At 42.5% G+C, this 26,213-nt stretch overlaps 1 protein-coding gene across 2 annotated transcripts; it reads right to left on the reverse strand.

Moving 5' to 3' along the window:
* Window positions 1-13,992: 13,992 nt before the first annotated feature.
* Window positions 13,993-25,775, reverse strand: sparcl1 (SPARC-like 1). 2 transcript variants are annotated; one of them, XM_055923780.1, is made up of 11 exons: window positions 25,582-25,775; window positions 20,407-20,462; window positions 20,232-20,297; window positions 18,816-20,009; window positions 18,406-18,517; window positions 17,747-17,868; window positions 17,006-17,126; window positions 16,634-16,770; window positions 16,125-16,273; window positions 15,300-15,448; window positions 13,993-15,051 (listed from the first exon to the last, which is right to left on the reverse strand). In XM_055923780.1, exons 2-11 carry the CDS (start codon window positions 20,458-20,460, stop codon window positions 15,023-15,025), a joined length of 2,133 nt encoding a protein of 710 aa, XP_055779755.1. In that variant the 5' UTR covers window positions 20,461-20,462; window positions 25,582-25,775; the 3' UTR covers window positions 13,993-15,022. The 2 variants fall into 2 exon arrangements, with proteins under 2 accessions (XP_055779755.1, XP_055779756.1); XM_055923781.1 differs by lacking the exon at window positions 25,582-25,775 and adding an exon at window positions 25,434-25,575.
* Window positions 25,776-26,213: the final 438 nt, after the last annotated feature.

Here is a 26,213-nt window from a genome sequence, read left to right on the forward strand (position 1 = left end):
GTTGTACCCCAGGACAAAAATGTGTACAATGTATTTCCCATTTTTAGAACTAATAAAATATTCAAATAACAGAAGAGGACATACGTAGCAGAATAAGAAGTATGAAAGTGTATTTATTTCGAGTCATACCCCATTAGCTGGTGGGGCAGGATACTGGTACTGCCCAGGGAAGTTAGGGAACAGTTGAGGCTGCTGCATCCCGACATTTGGGAAACCATAGGGACCATTGGGAACAGCTTGGGGTTGCATGACATACGTGGGGACACCTGGAACCATCTGTGTGAGTGAGGAGAGAGTCGTGCCAAATTATTCAGCACTTAGATAAAGATATAGTTTTCCCTCCCACATCATCTCTCCCTAATACACAATTGACTGTCTGTTGCATAAATGGTTATGTGAAATGATTTATGAAAAGGTGTATAAGTAGTATAAAAACAGTGTATTGTTTGTTTATCCACCTGTTGTGAACAGTTACTGTATAATGCATTTCTTGAAATAGAATGGAACTGCAAACAGGGATATTGATGACTGACCTGGGCAAATTGAGGTTGCCCAATCAACCCAGTGCCACCAGTGAGGACGCCAGGGTTCAGGCCCCCCACCACCAGTCCAGGGTTAACCCCAGACACAATTCCACCATTTAGACCTGCCAGCAGTCTCAGCTTCTGAGAAACGACAAAAATAGATATGATATGACCTTGAATCCTATCAACAGCTTCTCCTGAAGTGTCCACTCATTCAATACTTCCCACAAACCTAAAAGCATTGGATTGGTGAAGGATACATATGTTTTTAGTGTCCAGTATCCTACCTTGCCAGCATTGACCTAAAGAGATCATTGAGAAAAACATGGAAAATTGTCATTATTGTCATTTTGAAAGCAAACATTTGATTTTGTACATTGTTGTGTGATGATCACGTGATATACTCACATTGAAGATGGTGGCCATGAAGGCTACTAAAAGAAGAAGCTTCATTTTGCAATCTGGAATATTGACAGACAGACCACAAATGTCATTAGTGTTGCTAAGCTACAGGGGCTACTGTACTAGATATATTATCTAGATTATTTGCTGCTAACCAAATTATTAAATCATATATAATGTTTGAAAATGAAGGCAAAAATGACAGACCTTAAAGTGGTGAAAGTTGTTTTGCTTCAGGTGCTGTCCTCCAAGCAGTATTCTCAGTTGCCCTCTGACATTTGAACATGGCCTTTTATTGATGTTAGATCTTCTATGGCAACCAATTAGAACAGAGCCCAGAAATAAGAAATCTTCATGCTGGTCACCTAATGCCCATAATAACAGGAGTTACCCAATAAAAATAAAGCCAAAGCCATGGTGTGCTTTTAATCTTCAATGACTCCAATACCTGGTCCCCAAAATAAGACCATTGACCATTGTTCCAAATATTACTAAGTGACCACTAGTGACCGCAGTAGGACCATGAAAGGTCGCAAACAGATTAAGCAACCAGGTTGTAATCATGGAGGCCCGTGAGCTAAGTAAAGAATTAAATCCATATGGGTAAAGAATCTAAGAACGTAAATCAACATAATATGATTGTAGATTGCTTCTGAATGCATGTAACTATTTTTACTATCACAGTTGTTGTGGTTTTAACAAATGTACTCCTTAAGCAGGGTAAATGCATACTTACTGCTTCCTAAAGAGGTTGTGAACAGACTTGTGCCACTGCTAAACCTTAAACTGCCTATTTTCTTTCACATGCTGTAACAGCCCTACAAGAACGCACATGTTCACAGGACCCATGCTTAGCTATGCCACTTCTCCATTGTGGTTGGATGGGAATGGTGTCATGCAGCTCTTAGGTTGTCTGGGATTGGTGTACCCGACTACAGTATTACAGGTAAATACCACCTAGGTGAGTCTGCGGCTGTGTTGTGATAATAGTATGTCATGTCGTTTGTGAAGTCTGAGACCAAATGTCCCCGCTTTGTTTTTTTAATGATATGTTACGACTAATGACTGATCCTTTTAGGTTATACACACACGCTGAAAAACTGTTAGACTAGTGTCCAAAAATGTACGGAAATATTGTATTATAAGTTTGTCTGTGTCACATATTTCCCACACTATGGTTCAATCCATAGTCAACGTGGCCATTGTGGCTTGTGTTTGTCTTGAACATCTTACTGAAAATGGGAAACATCTTCGTGACATATTTGTGGGTTCATGAATGAATGGTCAGGGAAAGTTCATAATGCAGCGTGTGAACTTCACTGTCGTAGGGAAGCATGTGCAGCTTGTTCATTCCATAGAGTAATAGTCTGTAGAATCAGTGATGTTTTTTAAACCTTTTGCCCAAGGAGAGTTTTTATAGATATGCACTATTTCAGGGCCACAAAACTGTTTGAATCAGAGCACTCAAAACATACTGTGTGGAAATGCTTAGGAAGCAAGAGGGTCAAATTGACTGGTCACTTGTGCTGGATAGTGTAAGGGTAGACAGCGCCTGGGAAGCCTTTGAATATAGATTCCTTGATGTGGTGAATGTGATGGCTCCCACTAGACAGGTCAGAGTAAAGCAGAGATCGAGCCCTTGGTTTAATCATACGATTCTGGAATCTATTCAAGCAAGGTATAAGGCCTTTAAGAAATGTAAGAACTCTCAAGAGAAATTAGATTTTCTCCTATATGAGCATCTCATACTTTTGTTCACATTTTGTCATGAGGCTGAGAGAAAATGCTACATTTGTAAAGCTAATTTCCTGCATTTCTACACATTTGGCTATCATATGCTATCTGGGGTGCCCCGACCTCCAGCAAGGCCCCCTGGAGGGTAATCTGGCTCTGTGAATGGAACAGACAAATAACCATACTATGTTCATCTTGAAAAGCATAATAACAAGTATGGAAAATAAGTATGAAATCAAAAACCAGCTAGTTTAATTGAAAGAGAGAGGTGTGATGCAGGGCATATGCATGGGTGGGCCTGGCACCCTAGTGGATGGGCCTGGGTCGACTCAGGCTCACCCAATCAGATTGTGCAAAAGATGTATTATGTATGCTCTACTTGTCAGTGTTCCAAACGAGACATTATTTGTCTTTTTACCTAAGCACAGTACTTGACTTCGGCAGGAGCTCACCGGAACTGAGTATTGCCAGCTCAAATTGTCTTCCACTTGAGTTCCTGCACCTCCTATAGAATATTATCTCAAATGGATTAGGAATTTAATTTAGTTGGAAATATAATTTTGCCCTGTGCTTTTCCGCCCATGCACTATAGTTAGGCCCCTATATAGGCTATTGATAATTGAATTGATCTCACAAAATACATTGTAGGCGCACTGGATTTCCTGAGCCCAGCAGAGAATTGCACTCGGCTTGCATTTTATAAAGTGATCTCGACTAAGAAAAGGTTGGTGACCACTATTTTAGTCTATGTAGGCTATGACCTATTATTATGTGTATTAGCATACTGTTAGGCTGTAGTTTAAGTGTCCTTTGATGGTGTTAAATATGCAGCATGCAACCTAATTCAAACCTGATCTACTTTGATTGGCCTCCGTGCCAGTAATTAACATTTACATTAGAAAAGCCTGGCCTTGTTGGACCTCCCTTCGGGCCAATGACGTGTCTTTTGAAAGTCAACAGTCTAATAAATGCATTTCATTTATGCTATCGGAATCGTTTGGTTATGTTTATGAAGGTCATACGTAACATTAGAATACAAAATGAAATAGATTTCAAAGAAAACAATAGCATTTTCATTAGTTTATGTAATTGGAAGGCTATATGTCAACAGAAATACCACTAAAACACCAGAATTCAAGTGTTAAAATCCATGAAATAAACACCATCACAAAGATAATTTATTATTAATTTGCTAAGGGCAAGTCTTAAAGGAATTAATGTATTAATTTAAAAAATGCATTTCAAAGAACAGAACGGCATATTTTGAGATGAAATATGTAAAAATATGTGTATATATATTTTACCACGCAAGTCAGTTAAGAACAAATTCTTATTTTCAATGACGGTCTAGGAACAAAAAACAGGATTTTTACCTTGTCAGCTCAAATATTCGATCTTGCAACCTTTCGGTTACATTTACATTTAAGTCATTTAGCAGACGCTCTTATCCAGAGCGACTTACAAGTACATACATTCATACTTTTTTTGTACTGGCCCCCCGTGGGAAGCGAAACCACAACCCTGGCGTTGCAAGCGCCATGCTCTACCAACTGAGCTACACGGGACCGGTTACTAGTCCAAAGCTCTAACCACTAGGCTACCTACCGCCCCAAATAATGTGCTTTATGTCCTCGTAAAACTACTTATAACACAAATTCCGCTTGTGATATTAAGATACTAACAATGATAGTGTGTTAGACTTATTTAGGAAAAGTCAAGGACTTAAAAAATGGCAGAGTAATTAAAAAAGTTAATTTGCTTTCAGTCAATATGACGCTCGGCTCTCCTAGTTTTGAATGGTTTCATTTGTGGTCTCCTAGCTTGACTTACTATCTACTGGTTGTTGAGGCTAGCCTAGCCTAGCATACTATCTCCTGGTCACTGAGCATAGCCTAACCTATCCTAGCCTACTATCTCCTGGTCGCTGATCCTAGTCTAGCCTAGCTTAGCCTTATATCTCCTGGTCGCTGAGCCTAGCCTAGCCTAGTCTAGCTTAGCCTACTATCTCCTGGTCGCTAAGCCAGTGAGAGGTTGCCAAGCCTATTGTGATTATTACTGTTGTGTCAGGGCATTATGTTCTAGTCTCATAGACTATTCATTATAAGCCTATGGTTTGTTATGTGTGGGTCTATGTGAGTCGTATGTTAAATGCAACCGTCATGGATTTACGTAAGCCTACAAGACTATTTGGTCTGTAATGCAAAATCGCATGTTGGATGGTTTATTGTGTGTGCTTTTATGATAATTGAACCAACATTTTTGCTGGCCCTGCAATCAACAGATGTCTGCCTACGCCACTGGTGTGATGACATGATATTTCAATAATGACACTCTTGATGTGATATACATGTTCCAAAAAAGGGATAAATACTTGTATCAGAATTTTTATAAACTCACATACATTTCTTGGTTGCAAGGTTCCACCTAACATTTTAATACCCTTCTCGATATAACTGAGTCATTGTCTGATCGATACAATACATTTCTATCTATCTGAATGTTCTGTAAAGTTTTTACCCCCATCAACCAGGCGTTTATATTGCCTGGCTTGTGCTGTATGGGCTGTTGTGTTGTGTTGGCATTTAGTGAGAATGTATGGGGCTTAAACAACAGTGGTGTTTCATTCAGCTATCTATGAGTCTTGGGGAGATTCCTATCCAACACCAAATTAACAATACCTATGTAGATCTCTCCCATATTCCAAAGAAAGCAGTTGTTGTTTCTGGTCAATAGTCAATTATGTGTGTAATTATCAATCACAATAGTTTAATAGAGAATGCATGGCAATTAGATTGCAGGAGAAGGAGAGATAGAACCTGGAGAGATTGCCATCCATTTAATAATTTATTCAAAGACATCAGCTGTGATAACATAATTTCCAGTACATCGGGAACGCCGTTATAAAACATGGAAATGGACACAGTCGAGATACAGTCAGAACAATGCCTGTTAATCTAGTTTTAGCTTTGGTCAAAGGAGACTGGAATTCCACTTTTCTTTCATAACGTTTATTCAGAGATAGATTTTGAAGTAAGAGGGGGAGACAAACAAGAGGGCAACACAACAAGTTGTAGTGGCGCATGTGATTCTGGTATTACTGTTTATAAAGTTCTTTTTCGGTTGCAAAATTCTGGTCACTTTCACACTTTCCAGAAGTCCCAGTTACCAGAAATGTGCAACCCTAGTTAGGATGCTGTCCAGGTTTCAGAGGCTCAGCCTCACTTCAGCATTCGCTGGTGTCAGAGCCAGAGGATTCTTCCACCTCCCCAGCAATCACCTTGGTCTGATGGGCAAAATGGAAACATGATAGAAGCATTATTAGCTACTTTAAACATTTGTTATTATTATCACAAGTGTTATATTAACAAAACATGTATTGTTACAACCTGAGTTTATTAGTGACGTATAGGATTTAAATGCATGTTTCATGAGAATGCATGTTTCATGAAGTACACATTGGGCAAGTAAGCCTTGTCTGAGCCGGAATGGCCCATAGGGGCAAGAGACTACACTATGTCCTGATTCTGTAGCATGAGGCAACTTGATTTATAAGACTCTAGTCTTTTGCATGTACAAACGCTATTTGTTGCAAGGCCTTACCCCCAATACATTTACTTATTGCTGAGTGCCAGGAAGAGAGGCATCAGGTCCAATTTTTTGAGTCGTTGGTCAAATCAAATCAAATTTTATTGGTTTCTGGTTAGCAAATGTTAGTGGGAGGGTAGCGAAATGCTTGTGCTTCTAGTTCCGACAGGGTAGTAATATATAACAAGTAATCCAACATTCCCCAACAACTACCTAATACACACAAATCTAAAGGGGTGAATGAGAATATGTACATATAAGTATAAGGATGAGCGATGGCCGAGCGGCATCAGCAAGGTTCAGTAGATGGTATAAAATACAGTATATACATGTGATATGAGTAATATAAGATATGTAAACACTATTAAACTGGCATTATTTAAAGTTGCATTGTTTAAAGCGACTAGTGATCTATTTATTAAAGTGTCTAGTGATTGGGTCTCAATGTAGGCAGCAGCCTCTCTGAGTTAGTGATTGCTGTTTAGCAGTCTGATGGCCTTGAGATAGAAGCTGTTTTTCAATCTCTTGGTCCCAACTTTGATCCACCTGTACTGACCTCGCCTTCTGGATGATAGCGGGGTGAACAGGCAGTGGCTCGGGTAGTTATAGTCCTTGATGATCTTTTTGGCCTTCCTGTGACATCGGGTGCTGTAGGTGTTATGGAGGGCGGGTAGTTTGACCCCGGTGATGCGTTGTGCAGACCGCACCACTCTCTGGACAGCCTTGTGGTTGAGGGCGGTGCAGTTGCCGTACCAGGCTGTGATACAGCCCGACAGGATGCTCTCGATTGTGCATCTGTAAAAGTTTGTCAGGGTTTTGGGTGACAAGCCAAATTTCTTCAGCCTCCTGAGGTTGAAGAGGCGCTTTCCACCTTCTCCACTGCTGTCACTTCGATGTGGATAGGGGGGTGCTCCCTCTACTGTTTCCTGAAGTCCACGATCATCTCCTTTGTTTTGTTGATGATGAGTGAGAGGTTATTTTCCTGACACCACACTCCAAGTGCCCTTACCTCGTCCCTGTAGGAGGTCTCGTCGTTGTTGGTGATCAGTCCCACTACTGTTGTGTCGTTTGCTAACTTGATGATTGAGTTTTAGTCGTGCATGGCCACGCAGTCGTGGGTGAACAGGGAGTACAGGTGAGGGCTGAGCACACACCCTTGTGGGGCCCCAAGTGTTGAGTGTCAGCAAAGTAGAGATGTTGTTTCCTACCTTCACCACCTGGTGGCGGCCCGTCGGAAAGTGCAGGACCCAGTTGCACAGGGCAGGATTGAGACCCAGTGCCTCCAGTTTGATGATGAGCTTGGAGGTATTATTTTTGTCCAGATGGGATAGGGCAGTGTGCAGTGTGATGGCGATTGCGTCATCTGTGGACCTGTTGACGCGGTATGCAAACTGAAGTGGGTCTAGGGTGGCCGGTAAGGTGGCGGTGATATGATCCTTGACTAGCCTCTCAAAGCACTTCATGATGGCAGAAATAAGTGCTACTGGGCGATATTAATTTAGTTCAGTTATCTTTGCCTTCTTGGGTACAGGAACAGGGGTAGCCATCTTGAAGCATGTGGGGACAACAGACTGGGAAAGGGAGCGATTGAATATGTCCGTAAGCACACCAGCCAGCAGGTCTGTGCATGCTCTGAGGACACGGCTAGGGATGCTGTCTGGGCCAGCAGCCTTTCGAGGGTTAACAAGTTTAAATGTTTTACTCACGTCAGCCACGGAGAAGGAGAGGGGGGTGGACACAGTCTTTTTTAGCGAGCCGCGACAGTGGCACTGTATTATCCTCAAAGCGGGCAAAGAATGTGTTTAGTTTGTCTGGAAGCGTGACGTCGGTGACCGTGACGTGGCTGTTTTTGTTTTTGTAGTCCATAATTTCCTGTAGACCCTGCCACATACGCCTCATGTCTGAGCCATTGAATTGTGACTCCACCTTGTCCCTGTACCGGTTTTTCGCTTGTTTGATTGCCTTGCGGAGGGAAAAACTACACTATTTAAATTCAGCCAAATTTCCAGACCTCTTTCCATGGTTAAATGCGGTGGATCGCACTTTCAGTTTTGCGCGAATGCCGACATCCACAATTTCTGGTTAGGGTAGGTTTTAATAGTCACAGTGGGTACAACATCTCCAATGCACTTTTTAATAAACACACTCACTAAGTCAGCGTATAGGTCAATGTTGTTCTCTGAGGCTGACCGGAACATATTCCAGTCCGCGTGATCAATACTATCTTGAAGCGTGGCTTCCGAATGGTCAGACCAGCGTTGAATGGTTCTCGTCACTGGTACATCCTGTTTCCGTTTCTGCCTATAAGACGGAACGGGCAAGATGGCGTTGTGGTCGGATTTGCTGAAGGGAGGGCGGGGAAGGGCTTTGTATGTATCGCGGAAGTTAGAGTAGCAGTGATCGAGAGTATTAGCCCTGCAAGTCATACAATCAATATGCTGATAGAATTTAGGCAGCCTTGTTCTCAAATTTGATTTATCCCCAAGTACAATGAATGCAGATAAATGATTTCCAGTTTACATAGAGTCCAGTGAAGTTCCTTGAGGGCCGTCTTGTTGTTTGCTTGAGGGGGAATGTACACAGCTGTGACTATAACTGACAAGAATTCTCTTGGTAGGTAAAATGGCCGGCATTTGATTTTAAGGAATTCTAGGTCGGTTGAGCAGAAGGACTTGAGTTCCTGTATGGTGTTATGATTACACCATGAGTCGTTAATCATAAATCATACACCCCCGCCCTTCCTCTTCCAGAGAGGTGTTTATCTCTGTCGTCGCAATGCATGGAGAAGCCCGGTGGCTGAACCGATTCAGACAATATATCCCGAGAGAGCCATGTTTCCGTGACACAGAGAATGTTACAATCTCTGATCTCTCTGGAAGGCAACCCTTGCTCGAATTTCGTATACCTTGTTGTCAAGAGACAGGACATTGGCGAGTAGTATACTCGTGAGTGGTGAGAGATGGGCACGTCTACGGAGTCGGACCAGAAGGCCGCTCCATCTGCCCCTTCTGCGGCGCCGTTGTTTTGGGTCGACTACTTGGATCAGATCCATTGTCCTGGGCGGTGGTCCAAACAGAGGATCCGCTTCGGGAAAGTCGTTTTCCTGGTCGTAGTGTTGGTAAGTTGACGTTGCTCTTATATCCAATATTTCTTACCGGCTGTATGTAATAAGACCCAGATTTCCTGGGGTAACAATGTAAGAAATAATACATTAAAAAAAAAAATACTGCATAGTTTCCTAAGAATGCGAAGCGAGGCGACCATCTCTGTTGGTGCTATTTTATGTATGGTATGACTTGACCGGGGGTTGAACCCCCACCCTTCCAATCTCAGATTAGACATTCTAACCAAAGACAGTACAGTATAAAGATAGACAGATACTGCTTATCCAATAGAAATCTCCAATCACACTTGTAGGCGATGTCATGGCGACATTGGCTAGCTAAACTCACGCTCAGAAACATGTAATCGGGTCTAACAGCCTTCTCGCGTTGAACTATGCATGTGCAGGCTGTCAAATCAAAGGCACTCCTTCGATATACAGTTGTTTTTGACGATAATTTGTCTATTTTTCACTTCCGCAAGGTTGGAGTAATAACATGTTCAATTACTTAAGAAATTGGCTCGAATCTATGTTGTCATTAACATTTCGAGAGAAAATTTTAAATAAATTGACTTCTCTCATTGATTTCTCAAACCCCGGCCTGGTCTGCTTGGTCTGTTTCGCAAGCGTTCCAGGATGTCTCTCGATGTTGCGCCTCTGGGTTTAGAAACTGAGCCACTGAGTTGTCTCATGTTTCATGTGAATGTAATTAAAATGTGAATAATGGATAAAGGTTCATTTGAGAGCTGCCTTGATAATATGGAAATGAGTCATCTTTCTTTGAGGGCAATTCTTTCAAATACATGATGAGGGTTATAAGGGCAATCACACTGTCAGAAATGAAGTGAAAAGGAGGAATAACTGAGAATATACCAGTGGAGCATCTGTTCTTGTTGATGTGGGCATTCCATGAAAAGGGACTGAATGCTGTGAAGGGGATTTAAAATGAGAGAGCAGGTGAAACTCTTACAAAGGTATATCAAGATGCATAATACGTTGCTTTTGGACTGTGATGTAATCTGTGCAATCTACAGTTGCGAGCACTAAAATGTTTTTAAAGTCTGGTGCCAAAGTACATGTTTTTGTGACAAACTACTACAATACTTATGCCAAACTATACTACTAGATACTAGAGTAGTTGTTCCTGCCAAAAACCAGCACCTGGATCTAAGCGTGCTCCTCTGCACAGGGTTTTATATTTATTTATTGCTAGAATATTTTAGTGCCGTGTTGCACACGCTTGCATTGTGGCAATTGTTTTACTAATACCACAAAACAACCTAATCTCATTCACCGGATACTTCGGCCATCTGCGCTTTGCACAGTCAGCCTGGGGAACTTTTTAGTGCCCGCAACTTTATGACTAATGGGTAGAGGTGGCCCATCAGGTTACCTTGACTCTAGCTTTTCTTGCCTTCCCTCCAGCCGCTGGCTGCTGAAGGTTTTTTCCTCCACCCAGAGGAATAATCTGACAGGAGAGGACGAAAAAGCCAGAATCACCATCATGGGTCATTGACATCAAAGTGTGAGCACCGTTAAATGGGATGTATTTGGTACATTGAGATATCTACAAAACATAAACATACAAGACATACTACTGATACAACAGTAATGAAATACCTGTATCAACATTGGAGCCTGGGGGCCTCCGATGCCATTTGCCTGTGGCAGAACTGCAAATAATGGTACAACCTGTAAAGATATGTTTAAACAGTCACACTGTAACACTGATTATTTTCAATGGATTCTAGTGATATCTCTAGGCTTCACATAAGTGTTAGAGAAGCAAAGTTGGACAAAGGAGACAAACCCTATTGGCTAGTTGAGGAAGCTGTCCTTGTTGTAGTGGCACTCCATTGGCTGCTCCCGCCTGCCCTACAGGAAGTGCCCCACCCTGCTGGAGTGCACCAATGGGAACCAGCTGGGGCATGGCTGCCTGACCAAGTGCACCCGGTTGTTGAATAAGTAATGATCCACCAACTGGTATCACCTGTTTTGCCAATAATAATAGTTTGGACCAGGAGAAACAGTTTACATTAGAAATATGACATGTTAGAGAGGTAGCCCATAGTACAGACGCGCTGGTTCAAAAGTTACTTTTTAAAATGCCTGTACTGCAGCACCGGTGCATTGTCTATATGACTCTCAAATCAAATCAAATCTTCAAATCAAATCAAATTGCATTAGTTACATGTGCCAAATACAACAGGTGTAGACCTTACAGTGAAATGCTTACTTACGAGCCCCTAACCAACAATGCAGTTTCAATATATAAGAATAAGAAATAAAAGTAACAAGTAATTAAAGAGCAGCGGTAAAATAACAATAACGAGACTATATACGGGGGGGTACTGGTACAGAGTCAATGTGCGGGGGCACTGGTTAGTTGAGGTAATATGTACATGAAGGTAGAGTTATTAAAGTGACTATGCATAGATGATAACAACAGAGAGTGGCAGCGGTGTAAAAGGGGGGGTAATGCAAAATGCAAATAGTCTGGGTAGCCATTTGTTAGGTGTTCAGGAGACTTATGGCTTGGGGGTAGAAGCTGTTTAGAAGCCTCTTGGACCTAGACTTGGCGCTCCAGTACCACTTGCCGTGCGGTAGCAGAGAGAACAGAGAGAACAGTCTATGACTAGGGTGGATGGAGTCTTTGACAATTTTTAGGGCCTTCCTCTGACACCGCCTGATATAGATGTCCTGGATGGCAGGAAGCTTGGCCCCAGTGATGTACTGGGCCATTAGCACTACCCACTATCCGCCTTGCGTTCGGAGGTCGAGCAGTTGCCATACCAGGCAGTGATGCAACCAGTCAGGATGCTCTCGATGGTACAGCTGTATAACCTTTTGAGGATCTGAGGACCCATGCCAAATCTTTTCAGTCTCCTGAGGGGGAACAGGTTTTGTCATGCCCTCTTCATGACTGTCTTGGTGTGCTTGGACCATGTTAGTTTACTCTCTAGTTGGTTTGCTTCCTCTAACAAAAAACTATGTAATGAAATATAAAGGTGATGTTTCTGTGTTGCAGCGCATGGACACTTTTGAACCACCCACACCGTATACGTACCTGTGCCAGAAAGGGTTGCCCATTTAAGACAAGCCCATTCATAACCCCTGGTTTAACAGTGTTACCGACCATGCCTCCATTCACAACTCCTCCATTGCCACCACCAGCCTGGGAAGAGTAATGCACATTATCCTATTACTTTGCCCATAATGCCTTAACTTCTCTCACTGAGTCATACTGTCCACACTATTTCTTTATGCTGTATATGTATTGAGACATTGGTATGTATTATATTGTATGTATGTGTGTATAACATTATGGTAAAAGTGACTCTGCAATTGTAAAGAAGCTCAGAAAGTAAATGTATGTCAAGACGATTCTATTAACAATATCTTATTGTTAAGCTGTTTAAGAAACACACAATACCTCGCCACTACCCGAAGACTGTCCTCCAGCTTCCATCTACACATGAAACCAGGAAAGCACAGTGGACGCTATTAGACCTGGGTTTCAAATTCTTGAAAAAATATTTAAAATACTTTGTGCCTGTTTGAGCTTGCCTAGCGAAATTAAATTAGAAAAGTCCCAAAACTGGAAACCCTGAATCTGAAAGTGCCAAATCTGGCACTACTAGCAACCTCAAGGAAGCGCTCAAAGTATTTGAAAAGATTTCCAAGTATTTGAACTCAGGTCTGGACGCTGTAGTAGCTGAATAAATATGTAGTATTGAATAAATATTCAAATTTGTCTTACCAGGAGAGCCATTGTCTGAAAGACGATCCACAGCATACAAAACATGTTGCTCTGCATTACCATACAAAAAAGAAAGTCACCTCATATAACCGATAGGAGCAATAACCCAGTGTCATGAAGGTTCAATAAATACAAAATAAGTACATGAAATTGGATTAAATTGCGTGAAGGCTGTTCCATGAAAATGGTTAAGTTGTCACCTGTCATACCTCTGTAAAGGACGACAGTTTTTCAGCTCACAAAGACACTTCTGAAGATGACACGTTGTTTCTAGTTCCATTCTTATAAAGAGCCACTTCCTCCATGTCCACTGGTAACAGTCCAATCAGAATGCAGCTCTAAATGTTGATCTCAACATGCACAGTCATCCTCACCATCTTGACAGACCACACGATTGTGGCTTGCTGACCCAAAGAGGGCTTTAATCAAAATCACCTGCATTGCAAACCCAAACCATGAATCTGAACCATATTATCATATTACGATTAAGTCCTTATTATAAGCCTTTGTTGGATGAGTCAACTGTTTGCCTGTGGTGGCTGTGTAAAATAGATGCCTGTCATTATTTTCATGCAAACTAGAAGAGACAAAACATCACTACTGACGTGAAAGTGACATCACCACCCACAACTGATTACAGTTACTTCTCAATTATGTCATTGCACAGTACAAACGATCATATAAGAATATAAAGAAGGTTTGAGTGTATTTCAGTGTAACCTAAATAATAAATGCTGGAGTGGTTTCTCTTCGTTGTACCAATTTTGTTATAGTGCATGAAATAACTTTATTGATGACAATTTCCCCCTGGGAATCAATAAAGTTACCTTCAATCCAATTGTGCATAAAGTAAAACAATCAAACAGGAATGTGATGAGATCCGATGAGGTCAAAATTACTTTTATTAGAAAGGTTAGTGAAGTAGCTATTTCAGACAAGACATAAAAAACTGCTGCAGCATTCAACTCTTAGTAATTCTGTCGACATCACATGTTCTACTCCATTGCTGCCATTTCAATTTCTCCTTTTGACGGCTCAATTTATTTTGACAGTCAATTACAAATGGTTTTCATACAAAAAAAATATTGATATGCTCCCACTTAAATGTTTAAAATGAATACTGCAATATTTAGGTCAAAAAGTAAAGTGATCGGTCTCACCTGCAAAGTCCATTTCTGTTTTGTTGTCTGTCATCTACAAAAAAAGCACTCGTAAACTTTCCCCCTCTTGGAATGTGTTCATAACACTGATATCATTGTTAATTGCTAAAAAAAAAAATAATCTCATCACTTACTCTACTAATACCACTGTCAGCTATACAGTATCTACATACAGTATCACAGAACATCCACATATTTATAGATCCAAATTTGTTTTATATTAGTCTGATTTAAAGCCAACATGAACTATCCTCCGCTTACATCAACTGTACTTTGCAGTAGAATGGTAGAACCCACCTGATTGTGTTCACCATTTTGTTTTTCTGCATATAAATCTGGGCTTTCTCCAATAGATGGGAGTTTAGGACAAGCCAAGAAATGACTGGTCAAATCAGAGTCCTCTCAGAAAACGCACCCCCAAAATCCAGTGCTTTTAATTACGTTGTCCTCTGATTGGTTGAAGGTGATCCCATCACTGACAACTTAGTTTTGAATGATGGTTCTCATTACAGACATAAGCTAAAACAGTTTCAATAAGGAGAAATGCCAGACTGATACGTGAAGTTAAATATAACGGTGAACACAGCGATTAAACTGGTTCTACCAGGCTAACTTTACAGAACATCCCAAAAACATAGTTTAAATCAACGCAAGTCTCTCTTCTGCCAATTAAGGTATGTGGTTCTGCCATGATTGAAGGTGATCTTGTTGAATGATTATTAAAGCTGGTTGCTTGATGAGGTACTGATTGGACTCAGAAGAGCAGGTTGACATCCATGTCCTCTGCAGATGGGGAAAATGGAAAATCACAAAAGATTACATCTTTACAAGAGTTTACAATGCAGGGTCATACTATCAAACATGTGTGAAAGCACATGACCATGGTCCTTCTGTAAGCTACAGTAACGCAGCATTCGTTCATTCACTCACATCTATCTACTACAACTATCACAGCGTTGGCAACATCATGTCAAGCCTCATTCTTTGGTCATTGAATTGCTTTCACTTTGTATAAGACTGCACACTCTTACCATCCTTGATGCCGAAGCAGTGGACCCACTCCCTGAAGGACACCTGTTTGTCTTTGTCTGCATCACACTCCTGGAAGAAGCGGGAGGTACAATGCTCCATGGGGACCAACGGGACCCTGAGGGGGGCCAGCTCAGAGTGGGACAGGAACCTGGATAGGAACACCAGTGTCATTTTCATAAGCCTATGCAATGGAAAACGTTTTGAAACATTTTGGAACAGAAAACTAAAATAAGCGTCTCCCATTCTTCAAGTAGAGCTTCCCTGTTTCACTCCGTTTTATTCCATTGGGGGTTGAGTATGGGGAGTCTGACCCCAAAACTAGAAACGATTCACACAGTCTGAAGCTGTGCTTCCACTTTTGTTTCCCACTCTATGGGCCTTTAAGGTAAACTCAAATGTGAAAGGTTCCAGTTAAACTGATTCTTAATCACATATTAGATTCAGACCCACCATGTATCTGATTCACAAGTAATCTGAATCAGATTCACCAACATTACAATGAGAGCCGTAATCAGAATGTCATGTGAAGATGAACAGCTACAAGTGAAGCTATTCACTCTTGAATTAAAATCAAAGACATATAACAACACTTCTTCAATATTATTTCTGTCTGTATCACTACTTGCTGATTTGACTGCAGGTATGACATCATCCATGATGTCTTACTGGCCTACTGCACTAGGCGTGTAACTTTTTACAGAAGCTCATACGCATTTCAATGAAAGCTTGGTGTAAGCAAGTGTAAGCAAGAGGCTCTGATTATGACAACAACAACAACAACAACAACAACAACAAAAAATTATCTTTCTCCTGGAGTACTGTACCTGTCAGAAGGGTGCTGGTCCATCTGAGCGAACTGCCAGTGCACGGGATAGATGTACATGTTGTAGTTCTTCTCGAAGTCCTGGGCCAGCAACTCAATGGGGTGGTCGCCGGCATGGAGGCGCCTCTCACTCTCGTGGATCTTTCTCACCTGGGAGATTATTTATGGTCACACATGAATAATAAAATTGGATTGGATTGAATATGAATATGTGCTAACAAGATCGCAATTTGAAAATCAATTGTAAGGCACTGGGGATTTTGGGGCTTTGAGATATACACTATTAATCACTAAGAATGCAGTTGGTTAAACTTCATAAAGCACCTTTATATGAATATGAATTATTTAGAAAATATAAATAATGGAACTATCAATGAACTACTTCTAACCCCTTTGTAGATGGTATGTCTAATGTAAAGTGTTACCCTCATATTTTAAGCTTAAAGTTAAGGGTGTCCATACAAGGTTTCTTTTTTCTCCATTTTAATTTTAAATAAGATATTTACTCACCCTGATGCGTTGCTTGGGGGTGAGGAAGCCAGGGGACATGGAGTCATGTTCATAGAGCTGCAGCAAGACGTTCTTCAGCCAGTCGCGCATACGCAGAGGAAACTGGACCAGTTCGCCATTCATACACGGTGCGATGACTAACAGAGAGAGCAAGGTAGTGGAATAAAGAGAGAGAGAGAGTGAGAATGAGAGGAGGGGGAGAGGAAAGGTAAGATGAGAGAATTAAATAGAGAGTGAGAAACAGACGAGAATGAGAAAGAAAACGAAAGGGAGAGGAAGAAATTGAAAAATAATTGTTATACTGTAGTTATTTCAGATTGGATACTGTATTGGTCAGAAACTGTAGACGTGGTCTGACTATAGCTGTCTTACATTTGCAGGGTCCAGTGTAGTCCAGGTGAAGTCTATGGCTTCTCTTGCTGCCTTCCAGGTTGCACTTAGTGGCAAAGAGCTCACAGGATGTGTCGTAGGTCACATTGTTAGTTCCACATACCTGCATGAAAGATACATTACATCATGTGTTATGGATTTAACAAATGAAATGCTTCAGCCAAAGACCTTGTAGTGATCCTGCTCTTGGTAAGAAACTAAGCATCACAGAGTTCCAATAGAGTTAACTCTATTGGGACGGAGGCTAGTGCACCTGTCTTGGGAACAGAGGCCTGCAGATACAATTCTAGCCAAAACCAACAGCTCGCCAACATTGTTAGAATATCATGTCAGGCTTGTACCTACCATTGCCAGATTCTTGGCATATTTCCTTCAAGTTTCCTCGAACTACAGATGTAGGATCAGAAAACCTATCCAAATCCTAACTTTTATAGCGGCATAGTTCTGTGGTACCGATCTTATCGATTTCTATTGCCCACAGTTCCTGTCCCTAATAGCAACTTTCCCCAAATGTGTTTAAAGGAATTCCTTTCATATTGTCTATTTTTATTGGACAGGATAGAAAGAAAGGAAGGAGTAGAGAGAGAAAGTGCTAGAGCAGTGGGTCAGATTCAACTCATGCTCACAGCAGTACATACTGTACAGGACATATGTTCCAGAGGCAACGATTTAGAACTCTGAACGTCCCCCCAGGCCACCCCAATGACCACTGTTCATACTCACATGATCATAGTCAGTGACACTCTGTGGGCAGTCAGAAGGCTCCTGACACACGCACATAGGCTTCTTCTCCTCGTTGAGTTTGCAGGTCTTTCCACGTTTACAACGGAAGTTCTCACAGGGGTCTAAAAGAGAGAAACAAATTGCCTAAACCCACTCATGCCCTGTTCAGTGGAACATTGACGTGAAACCACTGTTGTTTCTTTTCTGCTAGATTGTTTCTTTTCTGCTAGTTATTGCATTTATACTTTGTTCATGTGTTATTCATGTTTTAATCAAGTCTTAATTATGATTAACAAGTATGTACTTTCCAGTGGTTATAGATGTCAATGGAAACACCAGCCCTACCACCACAGCCATTACCCGCTGCATTCCATTGCCATTTGAGTTTGTACAGTGCTCGAATTCAACATGAGCTCTCTCATTGAACCCTTAATCCAGCGGAGGCGAGGGGGGCTTTGTTTTGGTAGCGGCGGTGAATTGGAGTGGCACTATTCTTCTGGGAGTGTTAGTGAAAGGGCCCAGTCAGCAGATTCCGTGTGTGTGTGTGTGTGTGTGTGTGTGTGTGTGTGTGTGTGTGTGTGTGTGTGTGTGTGTGTGTGTGTGTGTGTGTGTGTGTGTGTGTGCGTGTGCGTGCGTGCCTTGCTGAGATTGACACTTACCGGCAGCGGAGGCTTGGGGTCTGTATAAGCTGGCCGCCAAAGAGGGCCTGGCGCTGGGGTAGAGGTCCACTGTCGCCCTGATCTGGACCGGGTTCATTCCCACCAGAGGAGCCTGGGTAGGAAACAGAAGGTGAAATCACAATAGAGGTCAACAAACTACCCACAGATGTTAATAGAGAAGATGTGGGCTGCATTTTAAATGACACCCTATTTCCTATACTGTATAGTACACAAATTTTGGGAAGCTCTGAGAATAGAGTAGATCCATCCATGGACCATCGGTTTAATTTCAAATAGGTCACTCACAGAAAAGGGCCTAGCTTTATATAGTGGTTACATGGTTCAATGTAGGTTGAAGTTTTAGGATGACATTGCATTATAGCTAATGGACGATATGTGATGAGTGTTACCCATTTCCCTGCTCTTCTCCGCTTGGGCTTGTAGACAGCATTGTCAGTAGTGCGGTAGTGCTCCTTCTCCCCCTCATCCCCCTGGTGGTCTGGGACTCCCTCTCCTGGCGAGGCCTCGTCCCTCTGTGGGGGGTGCTTCCTCACCCTCTGGTTCTTCCTCTGCTTCCTAGCTTTGCCTAGGGTGTGACTGGCGCTCTCGTTTATGTTCTTCTCCTCCTTCTCTTCTCCCCCTTCTACAGAAAGACGTGTCCCATCAAGATCCACACTGTTCTTTGTCTCTTGGAGTTCAGCGTCTGTGTCTCCGTCTTTTTTATTGTTCCCCTTTTCTTGGGAATCGTCCTTGGAACCTATCTCTTGGTCCTTGCTTCCCTCGGGGAGTTTGTACTGGCCGAGCACTTCCTGGCTCTCAGAGGTCTCGGCGTCTTGTATGTCCTGCTGGGACTCATAGTCATCAGTGGCAGTGGGGATTTCGTCTTCCTTGCTAACTTGTCCTTCTTTCTCCTCCACCTTTGCCTCCTCTTCTTTATTTAAGAGGAGCTGGGCGTCTTCGGCGAGGGGTTTCCCTTCCTCAAGCTCAGTTTCCAGGGGCTGTGTGTTGTCACTGTCGCCTGCATAGTCCAGATCCTCTGGAATCTCCGGCTCGGTGTTGCTGTACGTCTCTTCGACTTCAGCCTCTTGCTTTACTCCTCCGTCCCCGAACACAGGTTCCTCCTCTTCCTCTCCCTTCTCCTCATCCTCAACTGACTCCTCCTCATCCGCCATCGCCTCCACCTTTTCTGCCTCTTTCTCTGCCTCCACATCCACCTCCTCCTCCACCTCTACCACCTCCTCATCCTCCTCCTCCTTTTCCAAGTCTCCCTCCGCTTCTTCTCCCTCCTCCTCTTCAGACTGTGTCTCCTCAGACTCAATCTTTCCCTCCTCCTCTTCTTCCTCCTCCTCCTCTTCCACCTCTTCTTCTTCCTCTGACTCCCCCTGGAGGAGGTCCACCAGTGCCTTATCGCTCAGCAGGACAGGGGTGCTCCTCTCACCACTGTCAGACACCTCGAACACCCCTTCCTCATTGGAGGGACCCAGATTAGCATTAGCATTATCCTCGTAGCTCATGTCCTCGTCTTCCTGATCCTGACTGCTAGACTCGAAGGTCATGAAAGTCGGCAAGACCTCCCCCTCATTGGCCTCATCTGGAACAATGTCCTTTAGCAGGAAGGGAAGTGTAAAAAGTCAATAGAACTAAAAATGAAAGGTTTCTGGAAAAACGTTTTGTAAATATAACAAAAGATATAGCCTCTGGACAAACTTTTGCTATAAATGAAATAATAATACAATAATGAAAGGTAAAGTTTCTTGAGAATCCTTGTCAATCTATTCTGTTTTTATAGAGATGTATTTAAAATACAGGAGTTGGATGCACTTTACCTTCTCTTTAGCTGTGTGTGAGGACTTGGATAAAGCTTGATGTTTGTCGTGAGGTTTGCCTTTGACCTTGGGAATAGCAAGGAATTATTGATAAAATATCATTAGACTTGTGGTTATTAATTTATTTTATTAAAAAGCTGTTTCAAAAAGCAAGAGTGGATTTATCAGTACTTACAGACACAGCAAATGCTGAGGCCAATAGGCAAAGGAACAGTAAACGGTTCTTCATACCTATAATGACATCAAATTAAATGGCATATATTATTTATTAGTATTTATAATTGAGTATAAAGTTTAAAGGACCAGTGCAGGCAAATGATTTTTTTTCCTTCGTTATGTATCATATTGAATACCACGAGTGGGACCTTTTATTGCTCAATCTAATTTGAGCTGATTTAATATTTTTCCATAGGCCTAACGGACACATGCTCAAACTTGTGCACTTTTAATAGACTGAAATTATCGAGATATCAAAGTGTCACCAACAAAAACTTAAACAGCAGGCCGGGCGATCATTTTTCACATGCAAATAGCCATTTTTCGGGAATTGCTCAAGGCATGCCATTCCATGACAGAAGTATTTCTTTTTCAAAAAATATTTTGAAGCAATGGGCCTTATCAGTCCTCCTTGACAACAAAAATATAAACAACAGAGTAGGCTAATAAGTCCTTAGTTTTTGGCTTATGTTCATGTAAAACTATTTACCTAATCAATATTTTCAAGTCATATGCTTGAAGATAAAGGGTATTTAATCAACTGAATATACTAGAAATCTGAGCCTAATCGTATTATTATCTGTATTGAAGTAGAAAGCAATGGGTTAGAAACATACCTAGCCTATAAAGTAAATTGCAACATACATTTATGGCCAGCTAAACTCTAACATTGACTGACCCTGCTAGGGGCACAGCTGCCAATTTTCTGGTCCTTAAATGAAACTGGTATATTTTTTTTATTCATCACAATTTTCTTGAACAAATGTTGCTCTTGAATGCAGTGCCCTGGGATTATCATTGATGCTGCCTTTCCAGCGCTGGGTGGTAGCCACTCTCTTGAATGCATCAAGGTCCCCGAAAAGGCCTGCTGGCACTGGTCCAGTGGTGAGACCCTCCGGTACTGTCGCAAGGGGTGCTCATGGGACAGGTGTAATTCTGTTGGTCATGACAGACGTGTCCCCCCAAGTGTGGGGCGCGCTGTGCGATGGCTACTCGATTTGAAGGTATGGACGGTGGGGCAGAGTGCCCGACATATCAATTACCTGGAGCTTCTGAGGGTTCAGGCGCCTCCTCCAATATTGGTTGGGCTGTTTAGTGGAAGCTACACCCCTGGGTGGTTGCCCAGATATGGGAGAGGTTAGGCAGGATCTTTACGCATCGCAATAAAACTCGCAGTGTTGTTGGTTCTTCTCGCTGAGGGACCTGAGTGCCCCGTTGGGAACTATTGCGCACCAGTGGTCTTGGACCCTGCTGTACCTACTGCGCCCACATGGGATTTAGCTCTGGTTTTGGAGGCATTGTGCCCCCTTTGAGCCTCTGGAGTTGGTGGATCTGAAGATCCTCTCCTACAAGAGCTCTCTGCTTATGGCTTTGGCCTCAGCTAAATGTGTTGCGAGCCTCCACACCTTATCCGTACATGGTTCCTGTACTCAGTTCACCCCTGGCGACTCTAAGGTGACGTTGTGTCCTAATGCGGCCTTCATGGTTATGACCTACGCGTCTTTAGCCTTTGAGCTATTTTCCCTTTTCACCTCCTCCTTTTGCTTCTGAAGAACAACAGAGGTTTCATGCTCTGTGTCCAGTACTAGCATTATGCATGCACTTTGAGTGGACCCGAGATATCTGGTTATGTGACCAGCTTTTTGTCTGTCTAGCTAATCCAGCTCGTAGCAGGGCGCTCTCCAAGCAGCGTCTCTCCTACTGACTTGTGGAGGTTTTCTCCCTGGCATACAGCAGCAAGTGTTAAGGGTTACTTAGCGGTGTATGCGCCCATTCGACCATGGGCCTGGCAGCGTCTTGGGCATTATTTAAAGGATTGACTCTAGGGGATATTTGCGCTGCGGCAAGTTGGGCATCACCACACACTTTTGTGAGTTTTTATAGCTTGGATGTCACTGCTCCCAGTGTAGCCCACAGTGTGCTTACAGCTGGGACAGGAGAAGGTGTGCACAATACCAAGACTACCTTGCGGGTGGAGGTCTGGGTGGTCTGCCATGAGCCATTTCAGTTGGTATCCATTGGGGCCGGCTTGGGGCGGGATTTCAATTTTCCATAGTTGTGTTGAACTGACATGGTTTGGTAGGTTACCTTCTAAATGTAACCCATTAAAGTTACTAATTACCTGTCCAAAAGTGTATCAATAATGTAACTTTTGGATTACCCAAGCTCAGTAACATAATCTGATTACTTTCCTATTAAGAGGCATTAGTAGAAGACACAAAGGAATATTACCAATTGAACGACACCCTATCCCGCAAAATAAACTCAGCAAAAAAGAAACATCTTCTGACTGTATACTAAATAAAAAGTAACAGTCAGTATCTGGTGTGGCCACCAGCTGCATTAAGTACTGCAGTGCATCTCCTCCTCATGGACTGCACCAGTTTTGTAAACTCTTGCTTTGAGATGTTACCCCACTCTTCCACCAAGGTACCTACAAGTTCCCGGACATTTCTGGGGGGAATGGCCCTAGTCCTCACCCTCCGATCCAACAGGTCCCAGACGTGCTCAATTGGATTGAGATCTGGGATCTTCGCTGGCCGTGGCAGAACACTGACGTTCCTGTCTTTCAGGAAATCACGCACAGAAAGAGCAGTATGGCTGTTGGCATTGTCATGCTGGAGGGTCATGTCAGGATGAGCCTGCAGGAAGGGTACCACATGAGGGAGTAGGATGTCTTCCCTGTAACGGCACAGCATTGAATTGCAGGCAGAGACAACAAGCTCAATCCGATGATGCTGTGACACACCGCCCCAGACTATGATGGACCCTCCACCTCCAAATCGATCGCGCTCCACAGTACAGGCCTCGGTGTAATGCTCATTCCTTTGACGATAAACACGAATCCGACCATCACCCCTTAAGATCCAAAACCGTGAATGGTCAGTGAAGAGCACATTTTGCTAGTCCTGTCTGGTCCAGCGACGGTGGGTTTGTGCCCATAAGCAACGTTGTTGTCGGTGATGTCTGGTGAGGACCTGCCTTACAACAGGCCTACAAGCCCTCAGTCCAGCCTCTCTCAGCCTATTGCGGACAGTCTGTGCACTGATGGAGGGATTGTGCATTCCTGGTGTAACTTGGGCAGTTGTTGTTGCCATCCTGTACCTGTCCCGCAGGTGTGATGTTTGGACGTACCAATCCTGTGCAGGTGTTGTTACAGCTGCGAAGACGATCAGTTGTCCGTCCTGTCTCCCTGTAGCGCTGTCTTAGACTTATCACAGTACGGACATTGCAATTTATTGCCCTTGCCAAAAAAACTTTTTTGTAAAAGCGTGAATTGTTCTTGCTCACATCGAGGTGAAGAGTGAAATAATTTAAGGAATGAATTCGAGCCACAGGGTTATCACCTGTGGAAGGGGGGGCTTTCAGAAAGGCACGGGTTTCATTAGCCTTGTCAGGCGTGATTTTAGTTCTTCAATCGAAGTCGCAAAAGTGAGTTGTGTTGTACCGAGAGTACCGACTGAAAGGGAACCCTTCCACTCATACCACTCCCAAACATTCCTAGCAAAATTCTTGCTTGAGATATCGTTTTTTGCTTCTTTGTTTTGATATTGAGATAAAAACAGCTGTTTTGGGCCTTTAAAGCAGCAAAGTGTGATTAGTACATACATTTTTGTACTTTTATATTATTCTTATATACCCATTGATTCTTGAAGAACATAAAGTTATTAATGCCTTGTTAAATTGTCGTACCCCATCAGAACCTAAAATATTATATTTTATATATCTCATGGATGGTCAGTCCTTGCAGTCCTTGCATCCATAGCTCTGTCTATCTACCAGCCCCATCCCTCAGCTGTTTAAAAAATCAGTGGCAGGGTAAACGCTTTGTTATTGCTTGAACTGCAGACTGCCACTTTAATTATGGGTATAAATGGGCCATTCAAATGATTTTATCATACTGTATATCAAAGACAGACATGAGCTTTGTCCACCTTGGTCTCTGATAAGGGCAATGACAATCCCTTATTACGCAATCGTTCAAAATCAATGGACAAACCATTTCATCCAACTTTAGAACATTTAAATCTTGAGAACCTTTTGGGCTCCCAAGTGGTGCAGTGGTCTAAGTCACTACATCTCAGTGCTAGAGGTGTCACTACAGCCCCTGGTTCAATTCTAGGCTGTTTCACCACCGGACGTCCCATATGGTGGAACGCAATTGGCCCAGCGTTCTCTGGATTTGGCTGGTGTAGGCCGTCATTGTAAATAAGAATTTGTCCTTAAATGACTTGCCTAGTTAAATAAATAAATAAAAATAAACACCCTCCCTCTCAGTTACCATAGTGTGAAACTCTCCCTTCAGAGATGCACCCCTCTCTCAAAAAGTCACATTGAGAGTTCAGTGGACGCTAAAGCAAACATCAGAAGCTACTAGACAGGAAAGAGAGTCGACTAAGTCCACAAACTTTTTGTCCCTGGGTTTGGAGACAATTGAGGGGGGTGGGGGGGGGAGATATTGCATGCCAAAAATGTTAAATCACTTGGAAGAGATTGAAACAGGATGATTCTGTTTTAGCCTAATGGTATAAATATCACATGAATGTTGTCTTTGTCGGTTTTACTAGCTACATCAATTAATGGGGGTACTCTTTGGTCATACTTTGTAGAGTTTTTAAAGTATGAACAAAATTGTTTTTTTTTACCCAGTAATTTCATGAAATGCTCTCTAAAGCACGCCAATGTCAAATCTAAGTCATAGACGTCTCAAAAGACCATAACATCTAAAACAATCCTGCAGTAGCACACTATGCAACACAATGGGGCCAAAAAATACACATCTGAGCAGATTGATTTAGCAGTAAACAAAACACAAAATCACTCTTCTCATATATATCCACCACATCCCCAGTATCAATTTCCTCAATAAGACAATAAATACATTTAGAGGGATTTGATTTTGTGACAACAAAATGCGTCTTCAAGGAATTTAAAATTATAATTTCAAGTGGATGTAGCTAAGAGAGAAGAAGTAAAAGTTGTTACCTGATGTTGACAGCTGCAAGGAGAGGTTTGAGACTGGGTCACACAGACGCAAACCTCACATACACACACAATGTACTATCTCACCCAAGAAAGTGCACACACTGTCTCTCGCACACTGACGCTTCGTCCAGCAACACACACACCATACCTCTCAGGGTCTTTTGTGCCTTCTGTGTCAAGGGAAACAGTGGACAGTGGACAGTGGACTACAGCAGAGGAGACAGTCAACTGAGTATAGCCAAGCAGGGAAGCGAGAGAGAGAGCCTATTCAATCAAACCCGTATTGCGGAAGTTTACGCACTCGCTCTTATTTCCTATGGTCAACTAAAATCACCCAAAATGGTTTACAATCCCAAGGATGGATGATACACTGATGCGTGAGGCCGGTGGCACCTTAAAGGGGAGGAGGGGCTCATAGTAATGTCTGGAACAGAGTCAATGGAATGGTATTGGACACATCAAACAGATGGGTGCCATGTGTTTGATACACTACATGACCAAATGTATGTGGACACCTGCTCGTCAAACATCTCATTCCAAAATAATGGAGTAGGTCCCTCGTTTTCTGCTATAACAACCTCCACTCTTCTGGGAAGGCTTTCCACTAGATGTTGGAACATTGCTGCAGGGACTGGCTTTCATTCAGCCACAAGATCATTAGTGAGGTCGGGAACTGATGTTGAGCTATTAGGCCTGGCTCGCAGTCGGCATTCGAATTAATCACAAAGGTGTTCGATGGAATCGTCTAGAATGTCACTGAATACTGTAGCGTTAAGATTT

This window comes from Salvelinus fontinalis, chromosome 5 (genome assembly GCF_029448725.1).
Source record: "Salvelinus fontinalis isolate EN_2023a chromosome 5, ASM2944872v1, whole genome shotgun sequence".
Classification (NCBI taxonomy): Eukaryota; Metazoa; Chordata; class Actinopteri; order Salmoniformes; family Salmonidae; genus Salvelinus; species Salvelinus fontinalis.

Bases quoted from the DNA above. Each gene is read 5' to 3' on its own strand.
- sparcl1 (XM_055923780.1), bottom strand. From the start codon at position 20,460: ATGAAGAACCGTTTACTGTTCCTTTGCCTATTGGCCTCAGCATTTGCT. The intron at 18,518-18,815 runs GTAACACTCATC...TTTCCTACCCAG, and splicing joins GGAGAAGAGCAGGGAAATGG to GCTCCTCTGGTGGGAATGAA. The intron at 17,869-18,405 runs GTAAGTGTCAAT...TCTCTCTTTTAG, and splicing joins ACCCCAAGCCTCCGCTGCCG to ACCCCTGTGAGAACTTCCGT.